Below are 26,416 nucleotides of genomic sequence, written 5' to 3' on the forward strand. Positions count from 1 at the left end.
TGTAGCAATACTGTATTCAATATCAATATTAAATGATTTGTTATTTCTCAGGCATTTGTTGCATGTATGTTATTGTCATGGATGTTACTGTGCTCATTGTGAATCTGTTTCTAATTTATTTTGTTGGAAGTTCAGTCTCTCTGGCCATTCATTTCTTTGAAGCAAAAAAAGAGGAAAAAAGAAAAGCAAAAACAAAACCCCTAAAACCCCAAAATCTAAAATCTCTGTGCCTTGAACTCAACATTTCAGTTCACAATGGTTATAGAAAAGTTTAGTATGCAAAATGCTGTACCTGAAGAAACATACCACTGATTTTTTAATAAAAAAAAAAAAAAGTTGTTCAAAGTATAGTGAGTGTATTCCCACTACTGCTAATAAGAAATGCATTGCTTATTATTTTGTTATGTCAGAGAGGAGATAAATTTCCTCTGTATTATTAAACAATACATAAAAATATTTGAATTTGTCAGTTTTTAAATGGAAAAGCCCCAGTATTAAAAAAAAAATTCTTGTAAAATGTGAAATTGTTTCAGTTCTTTATTTTAGCTCCAGAGTATTTTGCATGTGAAAAACCACCTCTACTTCTCTTTAAATAATTATCAACCAAATACCCTTATATGGAATACACTTATAAATGTACCATGTATTTATTTAACTTCTGCCTCCTCCCTCTGACCCCTTTGTTAGAATAGCATACTCCTCCAACAAGGCATACAGGTTTACCCTTCACTTCATTCATTCTTCACATTCCTCCATATAAAGCCTGTGACACAACAGTTTCAGTGAAACTAGGTGGCACACACAGATCTCTCCTGTACTTAAGAGAGCTTTAAAAAATGTCCCGTCGCAGCAGTATGATGGACCAGGGCCGCTACGGCACGCAGGGTAAGTCCCGGAGGCCTGATTTCTCTGACAGATACAACCGATACAGAAGATCGAGCAGCCAGAATGGTCAGCAAAATGTACTCTGTGATTTCTGCCTGGCGAAGAAGATGAGGGCCGTGAAGTCCTGTCTCACATGCCTGACCTCGTTCTGTGAGACTCACCTGCGAGCTCACTATGAATATCCAGCTCTGATGAAGCACAAGCTGGTGACAGCGACAGGGCAGCTGAGAGAGAAGATATGTGCAGAGCACGACAAGTTACTGGAAGTATTCTGTCGCTCTGATCAGAGGTGTGTTTGCGTTCTGTGTATCATGGAAGAGCACAAAAAACATGACACTGTTACAGCCGCAGCTGAGAGGACAGAGAAGCAGGTTGGTTTGTTTTTTTTATCTACTTCCATTCTCTATTTATACAGTCCTTCTCAGATTTGCAGTGAGGGCCTTGAAGAAATAAGGGCAACTGCAGCAACCAAAAAGTCACTAGATATCTTAAGAATATTAAATTATTTAAATGATTTATAATATTGTAAAAAAAATGTCAAGGCACAATGTGAAACCGAGCTGGATACAAAAGCAGGAAAATAATGAATTGAGGAACCTGTAAAAAGATCTTGGAAGGTACTGTAATACTCAGGTTTTCTGATGAACAACACAAACCATAAAGCACACACTCATAAGCTAATGATTACCCTCACAGGTGTCAGTAATCTTGTGTGTGCACATTTCCTGGTTTGTTTGCTCCTACAGTCTCTTTGGTCTGGACAGTGATGTATGCACTACATTCTACTCCTGCAGAAAGAGCTTGGGGTTACACTGATGACCTCTCAGCAGAAGATTGAGGAGCGAGTAAAAAAGTGGCAGGATCTAAGGCAGGCAGCTGAGTCTCTTAAGGTAGGTGGAGTCTCTGAAGGTAGGGCTTTGATCCTGGAAACAACTGAACACCCTCTGTCACTCTTTTTCTCCTCTCTGCAATACTGTATCTGTACCTTGTGTTATCTGCTTCACCTTGTGTATGTTCCGGTACTGTTTTCCCACAGCACTCATCTCAGAGTTTGTTAGAAGAGAATGATCGGATCTTCACAGAGTTAATTCAGGCTCTGGAGAGGAGGCATGCGGATGTGAAGGAGATGGTCCGAACTCAAGAGGTAGCCCTTTTGACTCAAGCAGAGAGACACCAGGGCCAGATGGAGGAAGAGATCACACTGTTGAGGATGAAACACAATGACCTGGAAAAGCTCTCGCACTCTGAGGATCACATCCATTTCCTACAGGTACCTGGCATAGAAAGTCAGTATGAAAATATTATACTTTTATAAACATGAAAAAAACAGTATGAGAACATTTTTAGGAACATGTGTATGCACTTTTATAATTTTGTACAAAAATAATGGAAATATGATAGAATAAGATTGTGCCTGTGATTCCAGAGCTGGCAGGCTCTAACTGGACCATCAGGGTATGAGGACTTGTCCAAAACGGCACTTGTCCCACAGCACACTTTTGATAAGGCAAAGAAAGCTATCTCTGATCTTAAAGTGCAGCTAGAGGATGTGAGTAAGGAAGAACTGAGTAAGATCTCACATGCAGGTTGGTAAAATATTTCTTTAAAGTTTCTTAATCATGGATGGAGCTTAACTCATTTGTTCTAAGTATTTATGACATTTGTATTTTTATTTATTTAATTTTGCAGTGAGAGATGTTCAAATTCTGCAGACTGTGCACCCAAAAACAAGGGAGGAGTTTTTACAATGTAAGTTTCTTCATTCAAGTCAAATTAGAGTTAAAGACACTTTTAGTATAACTTTATACATTTGTAAAGTAAGTTAATAATTTGACCTTAAAACTGCACGACAACCTTAAACTGTAAAGTCCTGATTAATATTCACTCTTAGAAAAGAGATTATGGTGAAAAGTGCACTTGCAATTTGCAAAATATTAACAGGCCATTCAATACAACGTATAATGCTGTCGGTAATCCATATTACAAAAGTGAAACTTTAGTTACTGTATGGGACTTCAGCAATGAATGATATTTAGTCTCCATTATTTTATGCATGAATGTCTCGGTGTGTAGCTCACCTGGTCACAAATAAGTACATGTTCATCATGTTGTTCATGTTCATCTGTGGTCATTTTATTCACTACATAAAACAAACTTTTGTGATGCAACATGTTCAGACAGGAGCCTAAGTGTACCTACATCCCATATCAAATTAGAGCAGATAAAACTGTAAACCTGATTAAGAAAAGTACTAGTATTGTTTACTTCAATCAAGAAGTTATAGTTTATCTTTTTTTTTTTTAACAAATGTATAAATCTGCATTAGCATAAGTATATTTATTAATGTGCATGCATCTGAAACACTTGAAAAACTCCAACTTTTAATAATCTTTCTCTTTCCTGTTTTCTGTGAAGATTCCTGTAATCTTTCCTTGGATCCTCTAACAACTCACCCAAACCTGCACCTTTCCAAAGTAAACACCATGGTGCAAATGAGCAGTGATCTCAAGCAGTACCCTGAAAACCTGGAGAGGTTTGACTACTGGCAGCAGGTGCTTTGCAGGGAGGTCCTGTCTGCAAGTCGCTGCTATTGGGAAGTGGAATGGACCGGCACTGAGGCTGACATAGCTGTGACTTACAAGAACATTAACAGGAAAGGCAATGATAATGCCTGCAGCTTTGGCTGGAATGACAAATCCTGGAGCCTGTACTGCTCTGAGTCCAAGTACTCCTTTATTCACAACAGTAAACGTACCACTATACCAGTGCCCAGTTCTTCAAAAATAGCAGTGTATGTAGACCACAGCGCTGGAACACTAGCGTTTTACAGTGTGTCTGACACAATGACGCTCCTCCACAAGGTTCATACCTCATTCATCCAGCCAATCTATGCTGGATTTGGAGTCTGGGGTTATGGAACCACTCTAAGGATACTGTAAGAAAGGAATGTAAGAACACTCTATATACACACACACACATTAATATAATGCTGGTTCAAATATTTAAGTTTATTAGTTCTTTGTTGTTTTTATAAATACATTCTAAAGACACTAAAGGACATGTATATTTAAAAGCTTGACTTTGGCTTTTGAATATCCAATTTTCTTATTGGTTTAGCGACTGTCATTTGCAAAACTGAACTGAAGAAAAGAAAGAGAGAAGCTACAATAAATAGATGTAAAGTAGATGTTATAATTACACCCAACCACTAGATGGTATAATTCTATCTTTTTTGCTTAGTATTAAAAAGCCACATAAATTACTGGATTTCTGATTTGGTTTGAACAAAATTTGAGTATCTTACAAATTTTTAAAATAATGTTTATGTAGTATCCTTTCTCTTTGTTTGAAATTGTATGTCCACATACTTAAAAGATGTCTTTTATAATGTATAAAACACATGCATGTCCTGTATTTGTGCCAAGTGCAAGAATATTCACATTTAATTTAACAGATTCTTCATCCTAAATGTTTATATGTTAACAAACTTTGGTTACAGTGTTCAAAGGCACAATAAAATCAGCCATCCATTAGCTAGGGTCATTTGACTCCTGACAATTACTTGACCCTTTGACAAATATCCTGTACTCTGTACCACTATCCAATCCAAAGATTCCTTCCTGAAAATCAATAAAATCATCCCTTTTACCAGTGTTAATTTCCTCAAGGCCCAAATCCTGGCTGTTCCCACAAATGATTCATGAAAACTACACTCATATGTACATATTTATATATTCTAATCATCCATTGCAACAAATTCAGCATTCAAGTATAACTTGGACATGATGTTCTTACAAGTTTAAGAATGCTGTTTCTTACTCATATTGAGAGTATAAATGTGTATATAATCGAGCCTATATTTCTGTGAATATAAATGTTGTTTATTTAGAGATCTTGACATGTGAATATTACTAGGCATGCAGAAAAGTAGGAGTCTGGAAAAAACATAGATGTGGATCTTCAAAACCGGTTAGATCGAAATATGTCTTCTCTTAGCCTACAATGAAGGCATCTTCATTGTGGTCTCCACAACTTTCCTTATGTGACATAATATTGAGTCTCTTGGAAGTCTCTAGGAATCTCGGGTTTCAGTTAGTTCAATCTTGCAACCCACTGATTAAATACTAATGTATGCGTCTCTGCCAAAGAAGCTTTTTCGGCTGACCATGTAATAGAGGCTTAGATCTTTTTCTCACGATCATAGTTAAAGCGGAATGTCAAAATCAACGATAATTAAACTAAGCCGTCAAAGTTGCTTTTAAATAATAAAGTGAAAATAATCACTAGACTAAAAATACGTTAGGCCTTCACAAAGTATTGCAAAGACCAAAAAAGACGTGGAAAGATTACTCAATATGTAGAAAGGTAGTTCTGATTTCCGCTGTCTACACCTATCTGATGTCTTAGGCGAGGGGAGGAGCTGCGCCAAACAGCTGTCTTATTTAACGTACATATAGATCAGCGGAGGACGAAACAGCGCCGAATCAAATACAACAGAGCGTCTAGTATCCTAAACGAGGAGGTGAGAGCGAGTGCAATACATGTTTTTACAAAGTGAAAAGGATACAAGATTGGGGGGCGGGGGGGGGGGGGATTCAGTGTTTCTGTTTGAGCTAGTCGTGTACGTTGGAAAAGAGAGACAGATGTAAATTGCACATAGATACAGACCAGCCTGCACTTCGTAAGATTTGGAGTGTAGCAAAAGGTGGGATAATAGACGATTGCTGTCCTTGAAGTGGGGGAAGGTAAGAGAATGAAAAACCTTTTCGCCACATACAGTAGCTACAGTTGTATAGCTATTTAACAGAAGTTGCTACTAGTACATTCAGCCATTTTGCTCTGGAAAAAGTATTTGGAAAGTTCACGTTTCAACCTTTAGTTGGCTAACCTAATTGAAATTGAGACGCTCTTCTGTGGCCTTTTGAAAGGGACCCTAGCGTAACATAAATAAACCAGTTTACCGTGATCAAATCACAGTTCTCGCTTTCTTATGTCAATTTCTCGTGTTCCACTTAGACTTACGATCTCGGAGATGAACGCTTTGGTGTTCCTGACACGAACGTAAATGCACATTTATGAGCAAAAAGTGACAGGCTGGCGAAGGCGAAGAAAGAAGTGGAACGTTCCCGGAGAGCTGCCCAGGAGCGCGTGGAGGAGATGTCTCTGTGGATGATCTTGCCCGTCAGCCTTCCCGCCCTTACCATCACTGGAATATGGGTCGTGTGAGTGGCCCTCTTTCTGCTGTGGGAGCTCTTTCAGATGTCGTGACATAATTTCTCTTTTACCCCTGTTATAATACGAGCCTAGCATGTGCAAGGATTTAGATTAATTTTGGCTCACGACCATTGGCTATGTTGGATGGAATTGTTTCTTTTTTTTTCCCGAGAGAGTGTGGTAACGCTAGCGTGCATACACACTACTGTTGGTACAAACGGCTCATAGTCGTTTATACTGGTGTAGTTTGCACCCAAGAAAACATTAAATGAGTTAGGAAATGATTAGTTTGCTTAATCATTCATTTTATTTTGAGCAGTCTTAAAGTTTATAGGGAAGAAAACTGTTCTAAAAGCTGATGTATCTTCAAGTGATTGCTTTCTTTTGCCAGTCTTGTAACTATTCCTTCCTAAAGGCATAGGCCTATAGACTTTTTAAAGGCAGTTTCACACTAGCGTCAGTAAATGTCATCTGAGATTTCTGTGATGAACTCTGGAATCAGCATCACTAAGAAGTTTCCTGGAGGTTTTTTTTTTCTTTGTACATATTGTGCTCAGGGGCGCTTCCATCTGAATATCATTTAATAGTAACTTTCGGTCAATAAGTGAGCTATATTGCATAATATTATCTGGCATAAAATTCCCATTTAAGGCATAACTAGATAGAGGGCATAACCATGCCCTCTGCTGTTTGTCATATAGTGACATTCCATTACTAATGGTAATGAATACAGAGTTAATAACATACATACAAAACCAACTAACATGTTGTTCAGGCTTTATTGTAAACACACTTGAAATCCCAGCTGGAATTTGGTGGCACACTGCACCGATACAAATCTAACAATGAACATGAATCAGTCTTGACATCACAAGTCAACTGAAGAACAAGGTGCAGGCCCAGGATATGGAACAGGATTTTCTGGAAAAGGATGATCGGGCAATGGGACCCTGCACCTGTTCCATGGTGGGGCTGAGGGAGCTTCTCTCCTGCTCTGAGGTAAATTCTCTAGAATGCAGACCCAGGAGGAGTATGTGCCACACAGTCTTCTTTCTCCCTTTTTCTTCGAGGTGGCATAGAAGTACACAGCCGTCCCAGTCCTCTTCCCTACTTCCTTCCTGTGGAATGCTCATAGGTTCTGAGAGCACTCGGGAGTCCCCTTCCTCCCTCATCCAGAGTGTGGTGGGCCAGGTGTGGTTACATAAAGCTTCCGCTATGACCGGAGGGAGTAAAGCACAAATGTGCAGCCGTTAGCTGCACTTTCCAGACAATACCAGACACTCCTCATTGGCTGCCTCAGTGATCAGGTGGAGCATTGGCATTCTATGTTTCCCTAAGTGACAATCTGGGAGTGGTTCCCAATAAAATGTGGACTAACTTGTGCTACTCCCTAAATAGATGCTCTTGTTGGTTTGACTCATAAAAGGAACAACTAATTATGGCCTTAAAGAAGGATTTATCAAGAGTTGTATTCCCAGAAAAAAAAGGTATTGCTGACATTTTTCTTGTGTTGAATGTGCTACATTTTTATTGTGCTTGTACATGCCTCTTATGCTTAATCTATTACTGGAACATGCCCCAAAGGCATAGGGTCAAACTTACTAACAAATTATTTGTTTGTTACTTTGGATAATTTCATCTTAAGACTATATTGTTAAGACCTTTCCATTTAGAGTAAGTTTCCATAGCAATTTTCTTTATGTTCAGGCTGGTAAATAGGAACCAGGAAAAAGTGGTTTCTCTCCCACTCAACCCTCGGGCATACACGTTGTTTTCATGCTGTTCTCTTTGTGTTCTGGAGTGTGCCTTTACACTATGCATGTAAACTCGGCCTTTAATAAATATCTCCATTTCAAGCCACTTCAGGGCCTCAGTTAGGAATGGCCAAGACAGTGGAGCTGCCGCCCTTCAGCATGCTCCTGGTTTACCCCACATGTTACCCCTGGTTTACCCCACACATTACACTTGGATTATCTTGCATGAATTCATCTATCTAAGATGCAGCAGAGAGATGCTGTGAACAGGCATGACTGTTCATATTTGCAGTTTATAATTGAATACGTTTAATTTGTGTTCTATAACATCAGATGATTTGGCCCATGTAAAACATCTGCATAAAAAAATCTGTTAAGAATAATTGCTTTAATATTCTGTTCAGACGTCTGCTCCCTGCCTGCCCCCTTCCCACTGGTGTTAAGGGTGACCTGGTAACGGCCTTTCTTATTATTCACAACACTAGTTGAGGCAGATGGCAGAATGTTTGTTTCCCAAATGTAATTTCACTCAGTGTGATGCTAAGTGCGGGACTGGGCTGCAGAGATGCGTCCCACTATGTACATACATACATGCACATGCGCGCACACACGCACAAAGATGCAAGGAGAGATGGAAACGGCTCTAATTGGTATTTAGCCTGTTGCTGACCCTGCACACTGTCAGATGCAGTTACACCAGACAGGCACACATTGTGTAGGTTGAGTGGCCAAGAGGAGAGCCAACAGGAGGGTGGTGTCATGAGTGTATGGTATTGTTTACTGCATGATGTCTCTATCTTGTGCTGTCCCTTTATATACTGATTTTCCTTGATGGCACATTTCTCTGCCAGTCTTATGAACCTGAGAATGTAGTTGTTCATGTGGCATGTGTTTACTTGGATGGTGTCCCGATGGTCCTCTGTGCACTGACATATTGAGAGTCAGTGTCTCTCTGGCTGGATGCTCTTTGATCTGGTTGCACTGGTGTGTGTGAGGAATGAAGTTCTGGTGTAAGCTCCAAATCAGCTGGTCGTTTCACTCAGATGCCCAGATTTCTCTGGTCTTTCATTAATTTATTTTTTTTCATTAATTCATGGAAAAATAGGAAAGCAGGTCAATGAAGTGTCATTGCAGTAATGAGATTACTTTTCATTAATATTTGTCTCTGGACATTAATTTGCTAGCATGCATTGGAGCTAATTTCTTTACCCTCAACAAATTCTATTTTCTTTGAGTCTGTTTTTCTTTCTCCCAAGTTTTGGAAAGTTGTTAGATTCTGCATGTTTGAGGAATATATTTCTTCTTTCAAAATCCTACTTTCAAAGTCCCCAGGCACTATAATCACTGCTTAATGAACCTTGTCATATCTTTTAGGTATGCCATGGCCCTCTACAACCAGCATGTGTGTCCTGTTGATAACTGGTAAGATTTCGAGCTCATATTTCTTTACGTTTCAGAGCATTGTGCAGTTTTTGGTGCCTGTCTGCAGTAACACAGCTCTGTTCAATAGGAAAGTTTGTCACATCAAGGAACATTCTTTCATTTACTCCAGAATCAAGACTTTTGAACTGGGACAGACATTATAAAGTTCTACACATATTTTTTAAAAAATCATCCAGCTTCATGTTGTCCAGTAGTACCAATACAAGGCATTTATGTATACACTTCAGATGAGACCTGACTCTGAGGTAGATGATGATTTACCTGTTTAAACTGAAGTGTGACTTAAATAATTCCTGTTTGAAATTGATGTCCCCTTGATTTCATGCAGTACAGTTTATAATTAATTGGTTACTCCACAAAATGGTGAAAGAATGTGTGCATATTCGGCAGGTTAGCCATTGACCAGTTTAAACCTTCTGTTTATCTAAAGTTCTCTAAATGTGAGGGAAGTAAGAGCTTTTGGTAAATCATTTCAGAGAAAAATGATATTGAACAACTTAGGTTCATGATTTAATCTCCCTGACTTTATATGGATAATAGCACATGGATGATTTAGTCAAAGGAATGTTTAATCTAGTAGCTGGGACATATTCCCCATAACATCTAGTAAAGGCAGAGGGTGCTCCCTAAGGACCAGGACCCCAGGTTTAAACCCAGATGCTGCCATATGCCCTCTTTGGGCCAGCCTTTCGGAATGGTCATGGAGTGGTGTTCAAGTGTGCCGAACGAGTCTGCAGTGCTGCATGTACAAAAGAACAAGTGGCAGGCTGTACAATAGATTGGTGCCATGACCTAGGCTTATAAAGGTGGATTGTAAACCAATAAGTACTAAAGAAACTAGGCTAAAAGTATGAAGTATGAATCTTGGTAAAATGGTACAAAGTGTAGATCAGTGCTATTGATTGCACAAACACTTGTGATGTTAGTGTTTGATGTTCAGTCTTAGTGCATACAGCCTCTGAATCAACCTAGCTGAGTGTTTGAGTTTTTCCAGGGGCCTGGATTACACAGTCATGGTTTGTCCCAAAAAAACCCCTCTGCTCTTAATGTTTTCTGTTAGGGATGATTCCTTACACTTATAATACAAGTCACAATTGTTTTAGTGATGAATAAATACATTTCGATAAATTTGTATCTATTTTTTAATGTTTTTTTTTGTTTTTTTTCATTAATTAACATTGTTTTCTGACTTGACTATCGACTATTCCTTTTTTTCAAAGCATCCAGGGGCTGGAATGCAGCTCCTAATAACAGCCCAGCTCTCTATGTTCAAAACCAGATGGTCGGTCTCATCATGTATAAAGTGCTTAGATTTGCCTGGTGTGAGTGAGGGTTGTTTAAAGTCTGGAGATCATATGGCCCTGCCACCAGTTTGGCACAGTCAGTAGTTCAGTCTTCAATGCATTTATCCGTGTGTGCTTCAGGATGTATAATCAGTCATGTGAGGAGGATTTGTCCATGCAGAGAGGACCAACTCTATGCTGTACTCTGGACGATGTCCCGCTCATCAGGTCTGTCAAACCCTCTATATCATCTCTGTCTGCTTTTAGCTAGTATGTTCTGTGTGCTCCGTATTTTGCACTTTTGTACATTGTAACAGCGTACATATTCTGTAGCTTCCATATATGACCATGTAAAGAGTGTTGGATGGCATTTAGAACTTATAAGACAGAACCAATGGACATGCCATGAACTTACCAATTGGATAATTTACCTGCTATACAAGCTGTATTGCCAATCACAGCTTGGTCAGCTACTTAAGCAAGGGAGGGGTGAACGTTTCAACTTTTTGGCATCAGTGATTTACTCTATGGCCCAATGTGGTGTAACATATCTTCAAAGTGTGTCTGAACACATGGTTCTTGAGCGGGTGTTGTGAGGAGTAGTTCACATCCTGCCTGGGCCATGTGCTCAGTGAGTGCTCCTCCTAACTGCTGCTGTCTGCTGCTCATACAACCACTTCTGCTTTTGAGCTCCTGCTTTTCTTCAAACTTCCATTGATTCTCTCTCCTATTTTGTCATTTTGATATAACCACTTGTTGTAGTATGGGAGAAAGGGTGGGGAAAAATGACAGTGTGTCTCTGTGTGATAGAGAGAGAAAACCCGTGTCTTCTCTTTCTTGTAGTGTATTTTAGTGTGACCTGTGCCTTAGTGAGTGTGGAGTCTAAGAGATGTTTGCTGTGGAGAGAAGCCTAAAGACTCTTTCCGTGTGTGTGTGTGTGTGTGTGTGTGTCTGCCTCTGCTCAGGGATGAGCTTGTGCATGCCTTCTTGATTAAGGAATTCCCCCAATTTTGCCAGGAAGAGAACTTGGACTTTAGGGGAAGTGGGTTTTGGTTGCTTAGTTGCTTAGGTGAAGAATCAATAGTAAATACTGTAGGTTCTTGTGCAATGGGACGTGCACCTCATCTTCCCATAAGCTATTTTTTTTTCTGTTCCATCAAAGCAGTGTATCCTATGGAATTTGTTGTGTTTATATGCATGTGCTATTTTTGGATGTCCCTGGGTATGCTCAGTCCTTGTGGATGCTGCCTGTGTGTTGGTTGTGCGGGTGTGTTTCTGTGGGTGTGGGTCTGATTGGGAGGGGAAGGGGTTATTCCTTTCCAGTAATCTTCTCTTCCTGCCACAGAGGTGTAGTAAAGTGGGTGAAAGGCCAGACTTGGTGTGAGACAAAAGCATACATACACCCTATAAACTGCAGAAGACCTTCATCAAATCCACTTATCACACACGCTGCAGGTGTTTATAGGTGGTGCATAGTGTGTGCTATGTATAGAAATACAGAAAAGAGGCTGTCTGCACATAAGTTGTTCAACAAAAGGAAAATGGGGCACAGTTTTGATCATAGTGTTTTGTATAAGGATTTATAGAATATTAACATCCATATTCATTCTGGTGATTGAGAGTATGTACATTCTGCCCTCGTTGAGATTCAGTGTAAAGGGAGTTAAAGATAAAGATGCCAGATGAGATGCTGTTGTTTTTTTTTTTGCCTAGCTGTTATTAATCAGATTTGTCAGGGCGTGTCCCAACCAATAATTCTTGTTGGCAGCATCATCTGATGTATTGGGTTGTATGATGTGAGCAGTCAATCCCCTACCCCCCTCAAATTTGAAATGAAACCTATGCAGCAGGGTGTGGAAGGGGTAGTCTGTTGTTGGTGAACATGCATTATTGTGGTGTCTCATAGGTGGGACCACTGTGCTGGGTATGGCTGGAACAGCTTTCTGTTGGGTCACCTCCTCCTCCTGCATTAGTCCTGCTGCTCCTGCATCGCATGTGATCTGACGGCTGGGTGATGAATTACTGGTGTGGTCGTGTTGTCTCTCAGCTCCTGATGTGTTTCTCCCACTTGTCTCTCCTGTCACTCAGCTCCTGTGGTGACTCCCAGTAGCCTGAGGAGGAGCTGGTTTGGTCAGCTGGATCATAGGGTCATGACAGGAATGAGAGAGAGAGAGAGAGAGAGAGAGAGAGAGAGAGAGAGAGAGAGAGAGAGAGAGGAGAGAGAGAGAGAGGAGAGAGAGAGAGAGAGAGAGAGAGAGAGAGAGAGAGAGAGAGAGAGAGAGAGAGAGAGAGAGAGAGAGAGAGAGAGAGAGAGAGAGAGCCTAAGGTTTATGATCATGGAGCATTTGGGAATAGCACTACTGATCTAGGACTGCCATATCGTTATTCTGCTCTGAGTATGGTAACCAATCTTTACAAAAAATAGATAACTGATTCAGCCTGTCTGGCCATTCAGAATAAGATGTTCAGCGTTTAACGTGTGTATGTGTGTGTGTGTGTGTGTGTGTGTGTGTGTGTGTGTGTGTGTCTGCATGTATTCTTTTGCAGTAAGTGTGGTACACTGCCTCCAGAGAGTTGTTTCTTTAGTCTTATCTGCAGTACAGGATCCTTCATGGGTAAGTGTGTATTTACCATGCTGTACATCACAAATAAGTAATCTTAACATTTCCTTAACACTAAAAACAACAAGAACAGCTTGTTTTTTTTAATTTAGGTTGTGAGATAATAATAACCCATAATAGACCACATACACAGAGGAAATTCTGTGTGTGTGTGTAGGGGGGGGCATGTGGGCAGGTTGCAGGGGGGAAGAGTTGTGGGAGCATGCTTCCTTCCCTCATACTTGACTGAGCCATTTCCATGCCATTTGCACTGCAGCATTAGAAATGTATTACCAACAGCGTTTACCATACAAGGGCTGCAGAAACCTGAAGATGAATCATGAAATTCTGCAAGAACCACATCATTCAGACAGTGAGGAGTCATCAAAAAGCAAGTTCATAAACAACAAACAATTACTTAATTATCAAAATATTAGTAGACCACATTCCATATCGGAGATGTCTACTGGTGAGGTATGCACTTAGCTGCTAGCAAATGTGACATTTTATCACCCAGCATTTAATGTGATTTGGGTCAAGAGATTTGTCTTATAATTAGATCTGCGGGCACAAGCTGTTGGGACTGACTGGAGAGCCATTACTGAGAACAGCCAATCGGACAAGTTCTGCAAATGAAACACTCTGTAAGATACCAGAACAAACCTGTCACAACAAGTGTGTACTGTGCTGCAGGCACAATGGAGTCTGAGTGGGAAAAGGCTTTTTGTTTGGTGTTGGAGGTAAAACATGACCTCTGAACTGTGCAGTTGGTTTGGCCCATAATGTCCCCCTGCTGATGCTTGGTGGTGTTCCATATCCCATGAGTTAATGTGAGCGCGAGAGACTGCTCCTGGTAGGCAGATCAGACTCACTGGTTTGATGTGGAAAGGGCAGTGCTTTTTCCAACAGAGCCTGCGGGTTCCAGGGTGAGGATTTACTTTGCAAGTTCCCCTTTATTTAGCCTAATTGTGCTATCTGAGTGGGCTATTCTGTGCCTCATGATGTATGCTACTGCTATGTTTAAACAATGCAAGTGTAATTTAGCTGTGTAGAGGGGACCTTCTGGAAGGGGTTTTGTATAACTACACCCAGTCAGGACTGTAAACGCCAGTAGAGTCAATACCATCCTTGCTCATGTAGATTTGTGTTGCTCTAAAGCAGTTGTTTGCACACCCCATAGTTGCATCTTATGAGTTTTTGAGGTACACCTCCCAAAAGACAGCAAGGCAGAGCAGAACAAAAAAATGAAGATGGCTGTGAAGAGCAGGAGTCAGTGCTGTAACGCTGGGAGCCTGTCATCAAACTGCCAAGCCCAGCTCTACTACCTTCCCGTTAGCATGAGGCACAAGCAGCTGGGACCTCCTTCATCCATGTATCACACAGAAATTTGACTTCTCTTTTGAGCACTTTCACTTTCACATCCAGTCTGATATGTTTGGGAGTTCATGTTTTGTTATGCAACTGAAAGGCAACCTAGGGCCTTTGTGCAAACATACTACCCTAGTTTAGACCATTAGACCAGGGGTAATAAATGTTTTTTCCATGACCTGACATTGTTAGACAACTTATGTCTCCCCTATGAGAGCTGCAGCCATGAAAAAGCACCAGCCACAGTCTTATCAACTTTAACAGGGCAGTCAATACACTCATGGGGTGACTAATACTATGCCCACCATCAGTGTTAACAGTCAGCGCAATTTTAACAGCTCCTGTAATACGACTGCCAGAGCTGCCTGTCTGTTGCTGCCGTGATGACGTCGTCTGTGACATGCTTCACTGGTGAGCTGCTCGCATGGAACTCAAGCTGTCACAACTGGGCTAATTTCTGTGGGTGTTATTAAGGAAGCTTACGTAAGGCCAGGCTGATGAAGGGGTGGGCTGCTCACCACTGAACCTGCAGCGAGAGCAATGGCCCTGTCCCTGCCCCTGTTCTCCAGGTCGTTCACTACCTTTGTTGACTCGACCTCTCGTTCAGTTGGGCCGCCAGAGATGGTGAACCTGGTTAGAGTTAAGCCGTACACGTCTGAGGTGTGGTGTGCACCGCATGGACAAATAATAAAAGTACCCCCCTCTGTGTGCTGCTTTCTGGGGAGGAGTATTCAGCTCTAAGAAACCTGTGCACAAACTCACACTCTCTCTCTCTCTCTCTCTCTCTCTCTCTCTCTCTCTCTCGTTTGTCTATAGACTGTTCAGATCAATCTTTCATGACATCTCTTGCATTTGCTTTGGGTAAATTGCATGCGAGTCTGCGATCTCCCCTTGGCTAAGAATGCAGTGAGCAATGCTCTTCCACACAAGTGTCAAGGTACGATAAAGAATGTCAACCTGGTATCCCATTACGGTCAGCCCTAAGCACCCTGTAGTCATTGCACAGATAAATTTAGCTGTTTGAGAATTGCTGCGTGTGCTGGACTTGCGCTTGTTTCCTGTGACTGTCCGGAGGCATGGCTGGCGTCTGTCCGTGGACACTGTTGAGCTGGTGCTAATCTAATGGAGTAAACAGCTGTTATTTTTTGCACTTTCTCTCTCTCTCTCTCTCTCTCTCTCTCTCTAGTGCAGCTAAACTTTGTTAAAAAAGACAAGGGCTAATTTCTTTTGCCTTAAGGGCATGTAGTTTAGTTTTCCATGCTGGTAATGCACCTAATTTCTCTTTGAATTGTCAGGCAAAGTGTGTGGCACCCATGCATGTTCTACAGATTTCGTGGTACTGCCCTCACTGTGAAGCACATGAAATATGTCCACGTGCAGCCCGAGTTCTGCCCCTCGTCCATCTCACATAGGGGCGGAAGGTCACAGAAGCCTGTTGCCTTTTAACTTCTCACTTTCTGCCTGTGACAGCAGCGCTGTTAGATGGATGCTAGCGAACATGGCATGTGGGCCTGCTATGCGTGTGAAAACTCTGAAACCATTCCCTTGGAGTGCGAGGTTGATGATGCCATTAATGGCATGAAGGGCAATCGCTCACCATGCTGCCCCTGAGCCGGCTGGCTCAAGTCCACTTTCATTAAGCATTAACCCAGACGAGCAAATGGAGCAGGCAAACCCGCATTAGACTCCTCTCAGCACATAACAATCAACCTCATTACCCCTTCTCTACCCCTTTCCTCAGTCACCCCACACCCCCTGCTATTCCAGGAAAACAATTAATAGGTTCTAAGGAACACCGGACATTAGGCTGTTTTGTGTGTATGTGTGTGTGCATGGATGTTGTGCAGAATCTTGCCAGCTGAGTACAGGGACAGGCCTTGCCGTGGAGTGCAGGGGCCCGTGGAGGGACAGGCCCTGCAGTGGAGTGCACAGGACAGGCCTGTGCAGGGACAGGCCCTGCCATGGAGTGCATGGGTCCTGCTATGGAGTGCACAGGCCATGCTGTGGAGTGCCCTAATTGTTTTCTGATTGGCTGTTCAGTCACAGAACAAGATAATAGACATAACCTGTGTAAGGTTTTTTTTTTTTGTGTGACTTTATCAACCAATGCATTGTGCAAGACTAATATTTTGCTCCATGGAAAGTAGATAAACTTAATATTTTGCTCCATGGAAAGTAGCTAACTATTGAGAGAACATGTGTCATTACCTTCATATTACTGTAGGAAATTTTATGTAAGTAAAGTGTTGAAGAAGAGGTTGGAATTAAAAGGAACTTAGAATGTTTGTTATAAGAAGCCTGCACTTTCAGGAAGCAGTGGTTTAAATTTAATGTTACTAAACAAGGGCTTCTGCACCTCCAGGCATGGGAGAGTGTGTTTTTTTGCGGGATGGGGGGGGTGTTGTGTTTTTTTTATTTTGCATAGGCACGGAGCGTACTTGCATGTTAATCATCAGCTGTAGTATGTTTGGTGTGTTCAAGTGTAAATACTCACAAGTGACAAGGGGTGACAGTGATGTGTGATGTGTTGGGCTCGGGGTATTGTGACTAGCAGGTTCTGATTGTTTCATAGTGCTGTTTTATTTGTAGTTTTAAAGCTATACTGATAAATGTCAAGCATGGATCAATTTGGCATGATCTCTTAAAGAAAGTAAACATCTGATCCCCTGCATGGATTTTTCATCTTTGTTTTATATAGTCCTGTCCATGCATGTATAACCATAACTAACTTCTCAAATTTACATTGTATTGCATCACGTTTCGTATTTGTTGCTTCATAAAATGTATTGATTCCATTTGTACTCTCTCTCTCTCTCTCTCTCTCTCTCTCTTAGTGATGGTGATAGTTTTGCTGCGTTATGCACATGTGATTGAGAAACACCAGAACTGTGTGTTGAACACGGCGAGCCTCTCTACTGGCTGGATCTGCTCAGCGGGACTCATCATGGTGGGCAACTTCCAGGTAACACTCACATGAACCTGATGACCACAGGCTACTTTGTGTCTACAAGCGCATGGGGTGGGGTGTGTGGACTAAAGCACTGCTGCAGGGTGGGAAAGCTTCCTCTGCTTTCCTGAACAGAGCACTCAGATAGGCCTTCCTGTCTGGTTACCCTCAGCTTAGTGTGAACATAGGCCATGTAAAGCCACCTTACCATCAGGATTTTCTGGGGAAAGTGGGCCATGATGAGTGTGTTGTTGTGTGATCCACTTTAATTTGCTACCTAAGAGGTAGGCGCTCAGCTGCTTGGCTTGTGTGTGTGTGTGTGGGGGGTGGGGTGGGGGGGGATGCATATATATTGCCACTGCATTCTTGTACCATTCCCTCTGTAACTATGGTTCACTTGACTCTCTTCTCTCTCCCCCCCCCTCCCCCCCAGACCAGTCAACGCTGGTGCTAATAGATATGTACGACAGCCTCCATAATCTCCTTAGACACTGAGAATCATTCAGCTGTGGCCACTATTTCACTCTGAAATGAACATGTTTTCTCTTTATTTCTGTAGTGGCGTTGGCCTTCCAGGGAATGAATTTTAGGCAGCTGAGATGTTTGACTATTGGCTGAGTGCCCAGCTTGCAAGCAATGCAGGGAGGTCGGCCAATAGGGCATCAGAGGTTTTTATGGGCCAGTTGCCATAGAGACAGAGGGGGAGAGCAAGCTCTCCCCCTGATAATGTAAACGTCCACATCTTAACTATGCACTCCCATCAAACGTGTGTGTGTGTGTGTTTGAGAAGAAAGAAAGCTTGCTTACCCTGTATGTAGGCATGAGAAGCAGTAGTCTGGCTGTATTCTGTCTCTGTAGGTGCCTAAGGAGTATCAGCGGGCACTGCCACTCTTCCCTGGTGTTGTGAAGGCTTAGTGAGTCTGACTTTGACCTGTACTGCTGATAGCTGAACAACTGGCTGAGTTACTAGGTTTCTCTAAATTTTTGGGAGTCCTGTATTGCTAACTGTTTTGAAAGTATCAAGGTTGTCAGACTGTAGAAATTCCATAATTTTTAAAATGTCTATCAGCTCATGTCTCTAGGCTGTTAGAATGACTGGCTCACAGATTATAAACAAATGAAGGACCTCCCACATGCGTGGAAAGCACTGCTGAACACTAAGTTTCATGTTTGGACTGAACACATGAAGTCTGCAAACCATTAAGTAACTGTGTGTGTGTGTGTGTGTGTGTGTGTGTGTGTGTGTGTGTGTGTGTGTGTGTGTGTGTGTGTGTGTGTGTGTGTGTGGCCCTTCCATATGTGGAATGACAGAACCAGTGTCTTTACTCTCCTGTGCTTGTGGAAGGAACTCATGTGGCCTCTGCTTGCCATATAGTGCTTCAATACAACTTCTGTTAACAGTCACTGAAGAATGAATAGGGATTCCAGCTGCTAAATAAAGCTCCCATACAGAGTGAGATGATCTACGCTGCGATCAAATGGATGACAAAGTGTGTACATATTTGGTTAGTGCTGAGGAATGAGCCTCTATGGAAGACATTTCATCTATGAACAAGTATTAGGCAGCCAGTGCTGGGGGAGAGGGGGTTTCTTTCCATTCCTTTCATTTCCAGAATCCTGTATGTTACGAAACGGAGGGAAATTTACTAGGTGTGTGTGTCATCAGGTGCTTGTGTGTGCATGCGGGTGTGCTTGGACTTAAATGCATCAGAGGGGCAGGGTGACTGCAAGCCAGGTTTTGGCTGGCACGTGTGCGTCTCCTCAGCCTGGGCACCAGCTCCTCTCCAGCCCCCTACCACACCACACCACTCCGCTGACACACAGGTTGTCCGCAGGTCCTGCTCAACACCTCCTGCCTCCAGCAGCTTGTGATTTACATCAGGCCCATTAGTGCAGAGGGAATGCTGTTTTTACTGAGCCCTCTGGCTGTTCTTTTGCATTGACCAAAACTTTATAAATAGAACTTTGTTGAGACATTTGTAATTTGAGTTGTTTTTCTGAATCATCCAGTGGACTGAGAAGAGGAGGAGATTAAAGGGAAAGGAGAAGGGGGAAGCGATAGAGGCTGGAGGAACAGAGGGGCTTTTCAGGTGCAGGTGTGTTTAGGCATGGGGAGGGGTGAGGAGAGGTAGCCTCTGATGAACCTGTCTGTGCATGCTGGGAAGACACCGCCACGTAGCTCTCTATCTGTCTTTCTTGGCTTCTTCCTCTTTTTGCTTTCTCTTTCACTCTCCTCTATCCCATTCATTTCTCACTCTGTGTGCCTCTCCTCCTTCTGTTTCTCTTTCTCTCCATCTTTCTTACTTTTTCCACTCTACTGTTTATTAAGCATGTTTGTTTATCAGTGAGTCTGTGTATTGAGGTTTGTGATGGCTTCGTTCTGTGCATTTGCATGTGTTGGTCTGGGTTTTTTTTTTGTGTGTGTGTGTGTGTGGTCCCCCATATACATTTGTCCACCCAAAGCTTCCATCAAGAGTGTGTGTAGGCCACTGAAATGTTTGACCTTCTGAGGCCTGGATGAATAAACTATGTTTATCTTCTTATGGTAAAAAAAACAATATGGTGTGTGAGTGAGGCTAGTCAGTGACATTTAGAGCCTGCCAAGTTAACACACCTGCCAGTGTGTGGCGCTCTATGCCTGCTGCCTTCCATTGCTAGACTATAGTGTAAATTGGTGATCATTTTTCTATTCTCCATACTGTACAATAACTTTGCTTGGGCAGGCCACATTAGCTATCTACAGGCCACTACTCTTTTAAGTGCCACAATCTACTCGCACAGTCTAGAGGAGGTGTTCCTGGGCGCTGGTGGTGTCCTGCATTTACATGCCATACAACCCAGTCCACTGAGACTGCCAGATGTAAGAGGCTTATCTTTAACCAGGTCTGGTGTTCAAACACCACATGTTACCGCAAGTCTGTCTGAGTGTGTGTGTGTGTCCCACTAATTGGGCACTTGGAGGCTGAGCTGCATAAGAAAAGAACCAGCACACATGGGCTTATATAAGCCAGTTAGCCAGGAATCCGAAGTCTCTCCTTCATTTTCTAACACTCTTCTCTTTTGAAAAAAATTCCAAAATGGTTGTCTGTTTCCTCAGGTGTGGGGCCTGGTCTGCTGGCTTGTTGCATTTGGACTGCAAGGTTGTTGACTTTTCACATGCTTCCTTTCATGTTAAAATCTGGCTAAAATCTCTAAAATGTCACTGTGGCGGGTGATTGGCCGCGGGCTCTTTATCAGGTTTGATCAGCCGGTCAGTGTGGGAGGCACTATTGCTTGGTCAGGGTCCTGTGGCATGGGTCACATGACCACTGGCTGCTCCATTGTGCTTTGTGGCTGGGAGCCAGTGAACAAGAAAGCACTATACTGGTATAGGGCCTGGGTCTGCTGCTCTCCCAGTGCATCTTACACTTAATTATGTGTAAGGAACCCAGGGAACATCTATTGTCATTTGGGATTAAATTTCCATTTACACTTATGTGGGAGAGAGTTTTGAACAGATGCTGTATGGCTAATTGCCCTCCGATGTTTCACATATACTGAGTTGTGTGGCAAAGAGCTTAGAGGAATCAGTGAAGTCTGCTGCCCTCTATTGGTGAGGTTGAGGAGGAGCATGTAGACTTGCCACTGAGAAGTAATCTGGGAATAGATTGCTAACTTAAAAATGTTAAGACCATAGTTCAGTGACATAAAAGTGACACCTCAGACAACAAATATTTACACATGTATTGTGGGGAACTTTTACAGTGATTGGTGTGTAGACCTGTTTAAAATATACTGACTGGGTTGTTGAATATAACAATCCTGTGTACCCAACAGTGGAAATAGCTGAAAGCTAGAGAAATGGAAATCTGTGCAAACAGTAATTACTGCTTGAGCTGTGCTGTGTTTCTGGGTCATTTTGGGAAACCCATTTGTGGCTGACTTGGCAACGTCAGGCTATTTCAACCTTATGCTCCTGCCTACACTCTGTCACAGAAACCAAAAAATTCTGAAGTGCTTATTTTGTGTCTGATGTTTTTGGAAGTATTGCAACTCCCTTACATGTGCGCGCGCGCGTGTGTGTGTGTGTGTGTGTTAGTTTAGATCTTTTTACTTCTTTAAAACATACCATCTTGCTCAGGCTTTCTGATCAGCACCGGGCATGGGTACACAAACTTGTATTGGTTTAGATTTAACTACGTAGTGAAGGTGTTTGTTGCATCTGTGTCCACTGGATGCTGTCATGACATGTGTTGTATGCATTTCGATGGCGAATGCTGCTGAGACGGCTTCTGTTCGTGTGTGTGTGTTTTTCAGGTGGATAATGCGAAGGTGCTGCACTACGTGGGGGCTGGCGTGGCCTTCCCCACTAGCATGCTGTTTGTGTGTCTGCAGTGTGCACTCACCTACCGCCTGGCTAAGACGCAGGGCGAATACAGCGTGGGCCACCTGCGACTCAGCATGACCTTGCTGGCCTTTGTGGCACTGGTGCTCAGTATCCTTAAATCATGTCAAGGTTTGCCTACATTGTGCTTGTACTCGGTGGCCGTTTTATTAGCTACAGTGACTACAAAAAGATGTAATGTTGAAATGTTTCACCTGTGTTTCAACTTCATTTTTTTTTTTTTTTTTTTGTATAGAGGTGAGTAAAAGTGAATCTTTGTTCTTCATAACAGCTCGACCTGAGGAAACTCAAAACAAAAAAGCTGACAAGGCTGCTGTAATGGCTCAATGTGTAAGTTAACCCAGGAATGGTGGGGCACTGGAGAGCATGTAGAGGTGGCTGCTCCAGACCCAGGATGACTGGCAATGCGCAGCACCCATGGCTGGTACTTGTGGCTTTAAATAGCAGGGAGAACAAAAGAGGGCCAACATGAATGAATGTGAGTGAGATAAAACAGCTGTGAGTGTTTTTAAGTAACACTGGAATTTTTGGCTATTCTTCTTGGGGAAATTTCCATGTTGGATTGGGACTGATTGTAAACAGCAGTTTTAAGGTCATTGCACAGATGTTCAGTTGAACTGAAGTCTAGGCTGTGACTGGGCAACTCCAGAACATTCACCTTTCTTAAGCCCCTGCAGCATCACTTTCGTTGTGTTTTGGTTATTGTCCCGAGTTTTCCAGATCCCAGTGCACTTGTTTTCCTCCGGGGCTTTGTGGACAGTCATCTTTTTTCTCTTCTATCTTTGAGTTTTACAGACCCTGCTGAATAGAAGCCTATTCAAACTTTGATGTTGCTACCACCAGGGTTCACTGTAGGGTTGGTGTTCTGAGTGTAACATGCAGCATTTAGGTTTGTGTTAAAAATTGTATTTAGCATAGCTAGATCCAAAGGTATTGGCTATTTCAGACCAAAGAATCATGCTGTTGCACACATTTTATCTAAGCTCAGATGAGTCTTCAAACAAGGGTTCTTTCCACCCTTCAGTACAATCCAGAAGTGCAAGTTCTGTTGTTGCCTGTTGTTGATATTACTGTCACACTGCTGGAGGCCTCCCGGTGGACTTCCTATGGCCCTTCTTGCACAGTCAGTTATTTTTGGAGGACGGTCAGTTCTGGGGAGCATCACACCTTTTCCCTATTCGATTTGTGGTTCAGTGATGAACTTGTGCTTTGGGTATATTTAACCCAAATATATCTGCACGGAATCCTTTTTTTTTTTTTGATTGAGTAGTGTGTTCTTGGAAATGCACTAGTGAACCTGGTATAGATGACAGGTATATTTCAGGGGGAAAAAATGGAATACCTCAACCACATGCAGATGGAGTCTCCTGTAGTAATTATGTGACTTGTACTTCAGACCTCTTTTAGGGGTCAGTGTCACTTCTGAATTTAGAGTGGTCCACTTACCCAGAATATCCAACTAACAGCTGTCTTGTAATCAGCAATGACCATTAATGTGGCTAGCACAACTTGTGCCTTGAACTCTTAACTGTACACCTACATATTGTACCTACTGTTCAACATTTGCCACGAAATGGTTGGTGATTTTATATAGATAAGCAGAGGCTAATAAGACTACATTTTTAATATCTGAGTCATGTGGGAGTGTTTTGTGTTTTTTTTTTTTTTTGTTTGTTTTTTTTAATTCTTAAAGACAGTTGATGAACACTGATTACCATTGTGGGCCTTTTGCTTCCTGAGTGGGAGCTCCTTAACTCAGCCGTCCTCCAGGTGGGGTCTTTTTCGTCCAGGAGAGCTTTGTGCTGCAGCACGCCTCAGCTATCTTTGAGTGGGTCTTTTGTGTCATCATCATGCTGTTTTATGGCACGTTCGCCTTCGAGTTTGCTGGCATATCCAGCGACACCATGATGGTGCTGGCAAGAGGAGGGGTGCTGGGAAGCACCAGCCGAGACCACAAGATGGAGTCCCTCAGTGGCGCGAACTCACATCAGTCGGAGGGCACGGCCATGCTTTAGGGAGGCATGAGGCAGACCTGCCCAGGTGCACTCGATGTCCGTATCGCTCTTAACACAAATGCTTACATGTACTCACACATGTGTTAGGGAAGGTATAGAGCAAGACACTAAGGACCAGCAGAGGAAAACCCAGATGGAAATGTGACCATGGATCTCCCACCCTGAGGTAAAGTTTGCCAAAGGACCCTGTTCACGTCTTGTACATCGTTGAGATACTAAATCAACACCTCACTGGAACCTCCACCATGTTGAACTCTGAAGAGCTGAAATTATAATGTTAAGAGGCAGTGTTATCTTGGACTACATGGACTGTATGTAGTGTGTGTGTGTGTGTGGGTGTGTGTGTGTGTGTGTGTTTTTATAATTGGTTTTGTGAGTACTTGTGTTTATAGAAAATGTAAGATGCAGGCTGGGCTAAAGTCAATAGCAATCACACATATAAACACATGCCAAGTGTTGATATGCCAGTTTACACATATTCAAGAAATTTACTTTAAGACCAGAAATATTTAACCAGTGAAAAGATTTGTTTTACCCATTTGTATTCAGCCAAATCTGGTTAAGCTCATTGCCTATACCACCTCCTGTGCTCTCATAGCAGAGAGGCCTGAGGTAGATTTCTTTGCCTGTATTATGGCATTTCATCTTCAGTTCAGGGGGACTATCATTCATTGCCATTGTGCCTTATGAAGAGGGGCTAAGAAACCCTGCAAATGGACATCATTATGAATAATCTAATTATGTCAGTTATCAGAATGTCAAGAAAAAATGTCTAAGGCTCCAGTATATGTAAAGTGTGTTTTGTATTATACTAGAGATGTTATCAAAGAGATGCCAGTGAGGCCAACAAAAACATTCATATATTGATGTATATTTTGGCCTGTTGTTGGTTTCTTATTGTAAATGTGGTTTAAACTTTCTTGCTCTTCTCAGTGGCTGTGGACAGTACAGTGAGAGGGGAAGACTGACATTTATTGAGAAGTGGTTGTGTGTTTACATCTTTGTGTGCAGCAATTGGTCTGTACGCAATTCACAATTAGAGCAAAATATTCATTTGAACTTGTCTGATAAACACCATCCTGAATCTTGAGATTCAGAGTCCTCTCCACAGTCCAGTCTGACATTTTGGAAGTGTATAATTTCTGTGTAGATGCAACGTTAGTCTCCATGTCTGGAAAGCTTGGCCACTGGTCCACCTTGCTGTCTGCCCCTTGTGTTTTAAGTGATTTGTTATGTAGCTCATGAAAGCATGCTGGCTGTTTTGACTAAAAAAAATAACAGAAATAGTTTATTAAAAATAAACACCCTCCATAATGACACTCAAATTGAGGATGAAAATTATAATGGAGCTCAAACAGCCCTCATGTGACTGTTCGTACATGCAGTGTTCTTTATTTTCACAAAACTCAATATATATTTTTCACAACATGGTATTGCAGCGGGACTGCAAGATTTTCAGTAAGGAGTTATACATTTCATAAAAAAATACTCTGCTAAGCTCTTATGTTTCTTATTCTTTTGTCTTGGCCAATTTAAGTGACCTTAGGAAGTAAAAAATGTTACATTCTCTGGGTACATTCATACTGAAAACTGCATAATTTACCCATCATTTTATTTTAATTTCAGTCTTTATTTTCTGCTTTTCTTGTTGCAGTCTGTAGTCTAATGCTCAGGAAATTCTGTTGACACCAGCCTGAAGTCAGTAATGGTGTATTAGTAGTTTAGCAATGCCAGAACTAAACTGTAAAAAAAATTAGAGATTTTTGTTTGTTTCGGGGTGTGTTTTTGATAGTTTTTACATTGAAAGCTGACAAATGCTTGAAGCATATTTGTTATCAGAGGTATTATGCTTTATTTGCAAATGTTTAAAAATGGTCTATATGTTTTCGGTGGCAGTTTACCTGTTTTGACTTCAGAGTTTGCAGTACCTCTATGATATTGCTTAAGATGGGTCTTCCCACCAAAGAGGATTTGCATTTACAGTGATGACTTTGATTCACAATGATGACATTTCATTCAACAATGATGACTTTTTTAGAATGTGGCTGGCCATTGGTTACTTGGTCCAGTTTCAGAGGTGTTGCCTAAACTCAGTCACAGGAAGGTTGCTGCCGAGCAATGTGTGATGAGCACTAAAATACAGTGATCTCAGCAGCAGTTACACATGCATAAATACTTCTCTCACAGAACAGACTCTTCCACAGTCGGGTTAAGGATCTTATGCGATGGCTAGAAAAAAGTACCGTCCTGTGCCTCTTTTTTTTTTTTTTTTTTTTTCACTTAAACCAAAGACTAAAATGTTTCTTATACAAATTAAAAGATGTGATTGTATATTTGCCTTAAGATGTATTAAAAATAAAGATAAAAGTATAATTTGTTGTTTGAAATTCGGTTGTGTCATGTGGATAAGGTGGATATCAGAAGTTGTCAGACATGTAATCTCATTCTAAATTAGCTGAATGGCTCTGTCTCTGTGCGTTGCATGTAAGTAGAATGTGACAAATTATGCACATTCTGTTTGTG

The 26,416-nt window shown here is 41.8% G+C and overlaps 2 protein-coding genes across 3 annotated transcripts; both read left to right on the forward strand.

The window, feature by feature from the left end:
• Positions 1-836: 836 nt before the first annotated feature.
• On the forward strand, positions 837-3,824 carry ftr14l (finTRIM family, member 14-like). The gene is made up of 6 exons (XM_027023518.2): positions 837-1,256; positions 1,680-1,775; positions 1,922-2,155; positions 2,312-2,471; positions 2,575-2,634; positions 3,301-3,824. The coding sequence occupies exons 1-6, from the start codon at positions 837-839 to the stop codon at positions 3,822-3,824; spliced, it is 1,494 nt and encodes a 497-aa protein (XP_026879319.2).
• Positions 3,825-5,317: 1,493 nt separating this feature from the next.
• On the forward strand, positions 5,318-26,254 carry zgc:154058 (uncharacterized protein LOC795538 homolog). 2 transcript variants are annotated; one of them, XM_027023520.2, is made up of 8 exons: positions 5,318-5,407; positions 5,902-6,107; positions 9,228-9,275; positions 10,721-10,807; positions 13,127-13,194; positions 17,382-17,509; positions 21,791-21,968; positions 23,649-26,254. In XM_027023520.2, the coding sequence occupies exons 2-8, from the start codon at positions 6,043-6,045 to the stop codon at positions 23,891-23,893; spliced, it is 819 nt and encodes a 272-aa protein (XP_026879321.2). In that variant the 5' UTR covers positions 5,318-5,407; positions 5,902-6,042; the 3' UTR covers positions 23,894-26,254. The 2 variants fall into 2 exon arrangements, with proteins under 2 accessions (XP_026879321.2, XP_026879322.2); XM_027023521.2 differs by lacking the exon at positions 5,318-5,407 and adding an exon at positions 5,492-5,630.
• Positions 26,255-26,416: the final 162 nt, after the last annotated feature.

Source organism: Electrophorus electricus, chromosome 11 (genome assembly GCF_013358815.1).
Source record: "Electrophorus electricus isolate fEleEle1 chromosome 11, fEleEle1.pri, whole genome shotgun sequence".
Classification (NCBI taxonomy): domain Eukaryota; kingdom Metazoa; phylum Chordata; class Actinopteri; order Gymnotiformes; family Gymnotidae; genus Electrophorus; species Electrophorus electricus.

What these genes read in the sequence shown, in the direction of transcription:
- zgc:154058 (XM_027023520.2), top strand. Translation starts at nt 6,043, where the DNA reads ATGTCTCTGTGGATGATCTTGCCCGTCAGCCTTCCCGCCCTTACCATC. An exon ending in ATCACTGGAATATGGGTCGT is followed by an intron (nt 6,108 to 9,227) that starts GTGAGTGGCCCT and finishes CATATCTTTTAG; the next exon opens with GTATGCCATGGCCCTCTACA. An exon ending in CAGTACAGGATCCTTCATGG is followed by an intron (nt 13,195 to 17,381) that starts GTAAGTGTGTAT and finishes TCTCTCTCTTAG; the next exon opens with TGATGGTGATAGTTTTGCTG.
- ftr14l (XM_027023518.2), top strand. Translation starts at nt 837, where the DNA reads ATGTCCCGTCGCAGCAGTATGATGGACCAGGGCCGCTACGGCACGCAG. An exon ending in AGGCAGCTGAGTCTCTTAAG is followed by an intron (nt 1,776 to 1,921) that starts GTAGGTGGAGTC and finishes GTTTTCCCACAG; the next exon opens with CACTCATCTCAGAGTTTGTT. An exon ending in AAGGGAGGAGTTTTTACAAT is followed by an intron (nt 2,635 to 3,300) that starts GTAAGTTTCTTC and finishes TTTTCTGTGAAG; the next exon opens with ATTCCTGTAATCTTTCCTTG.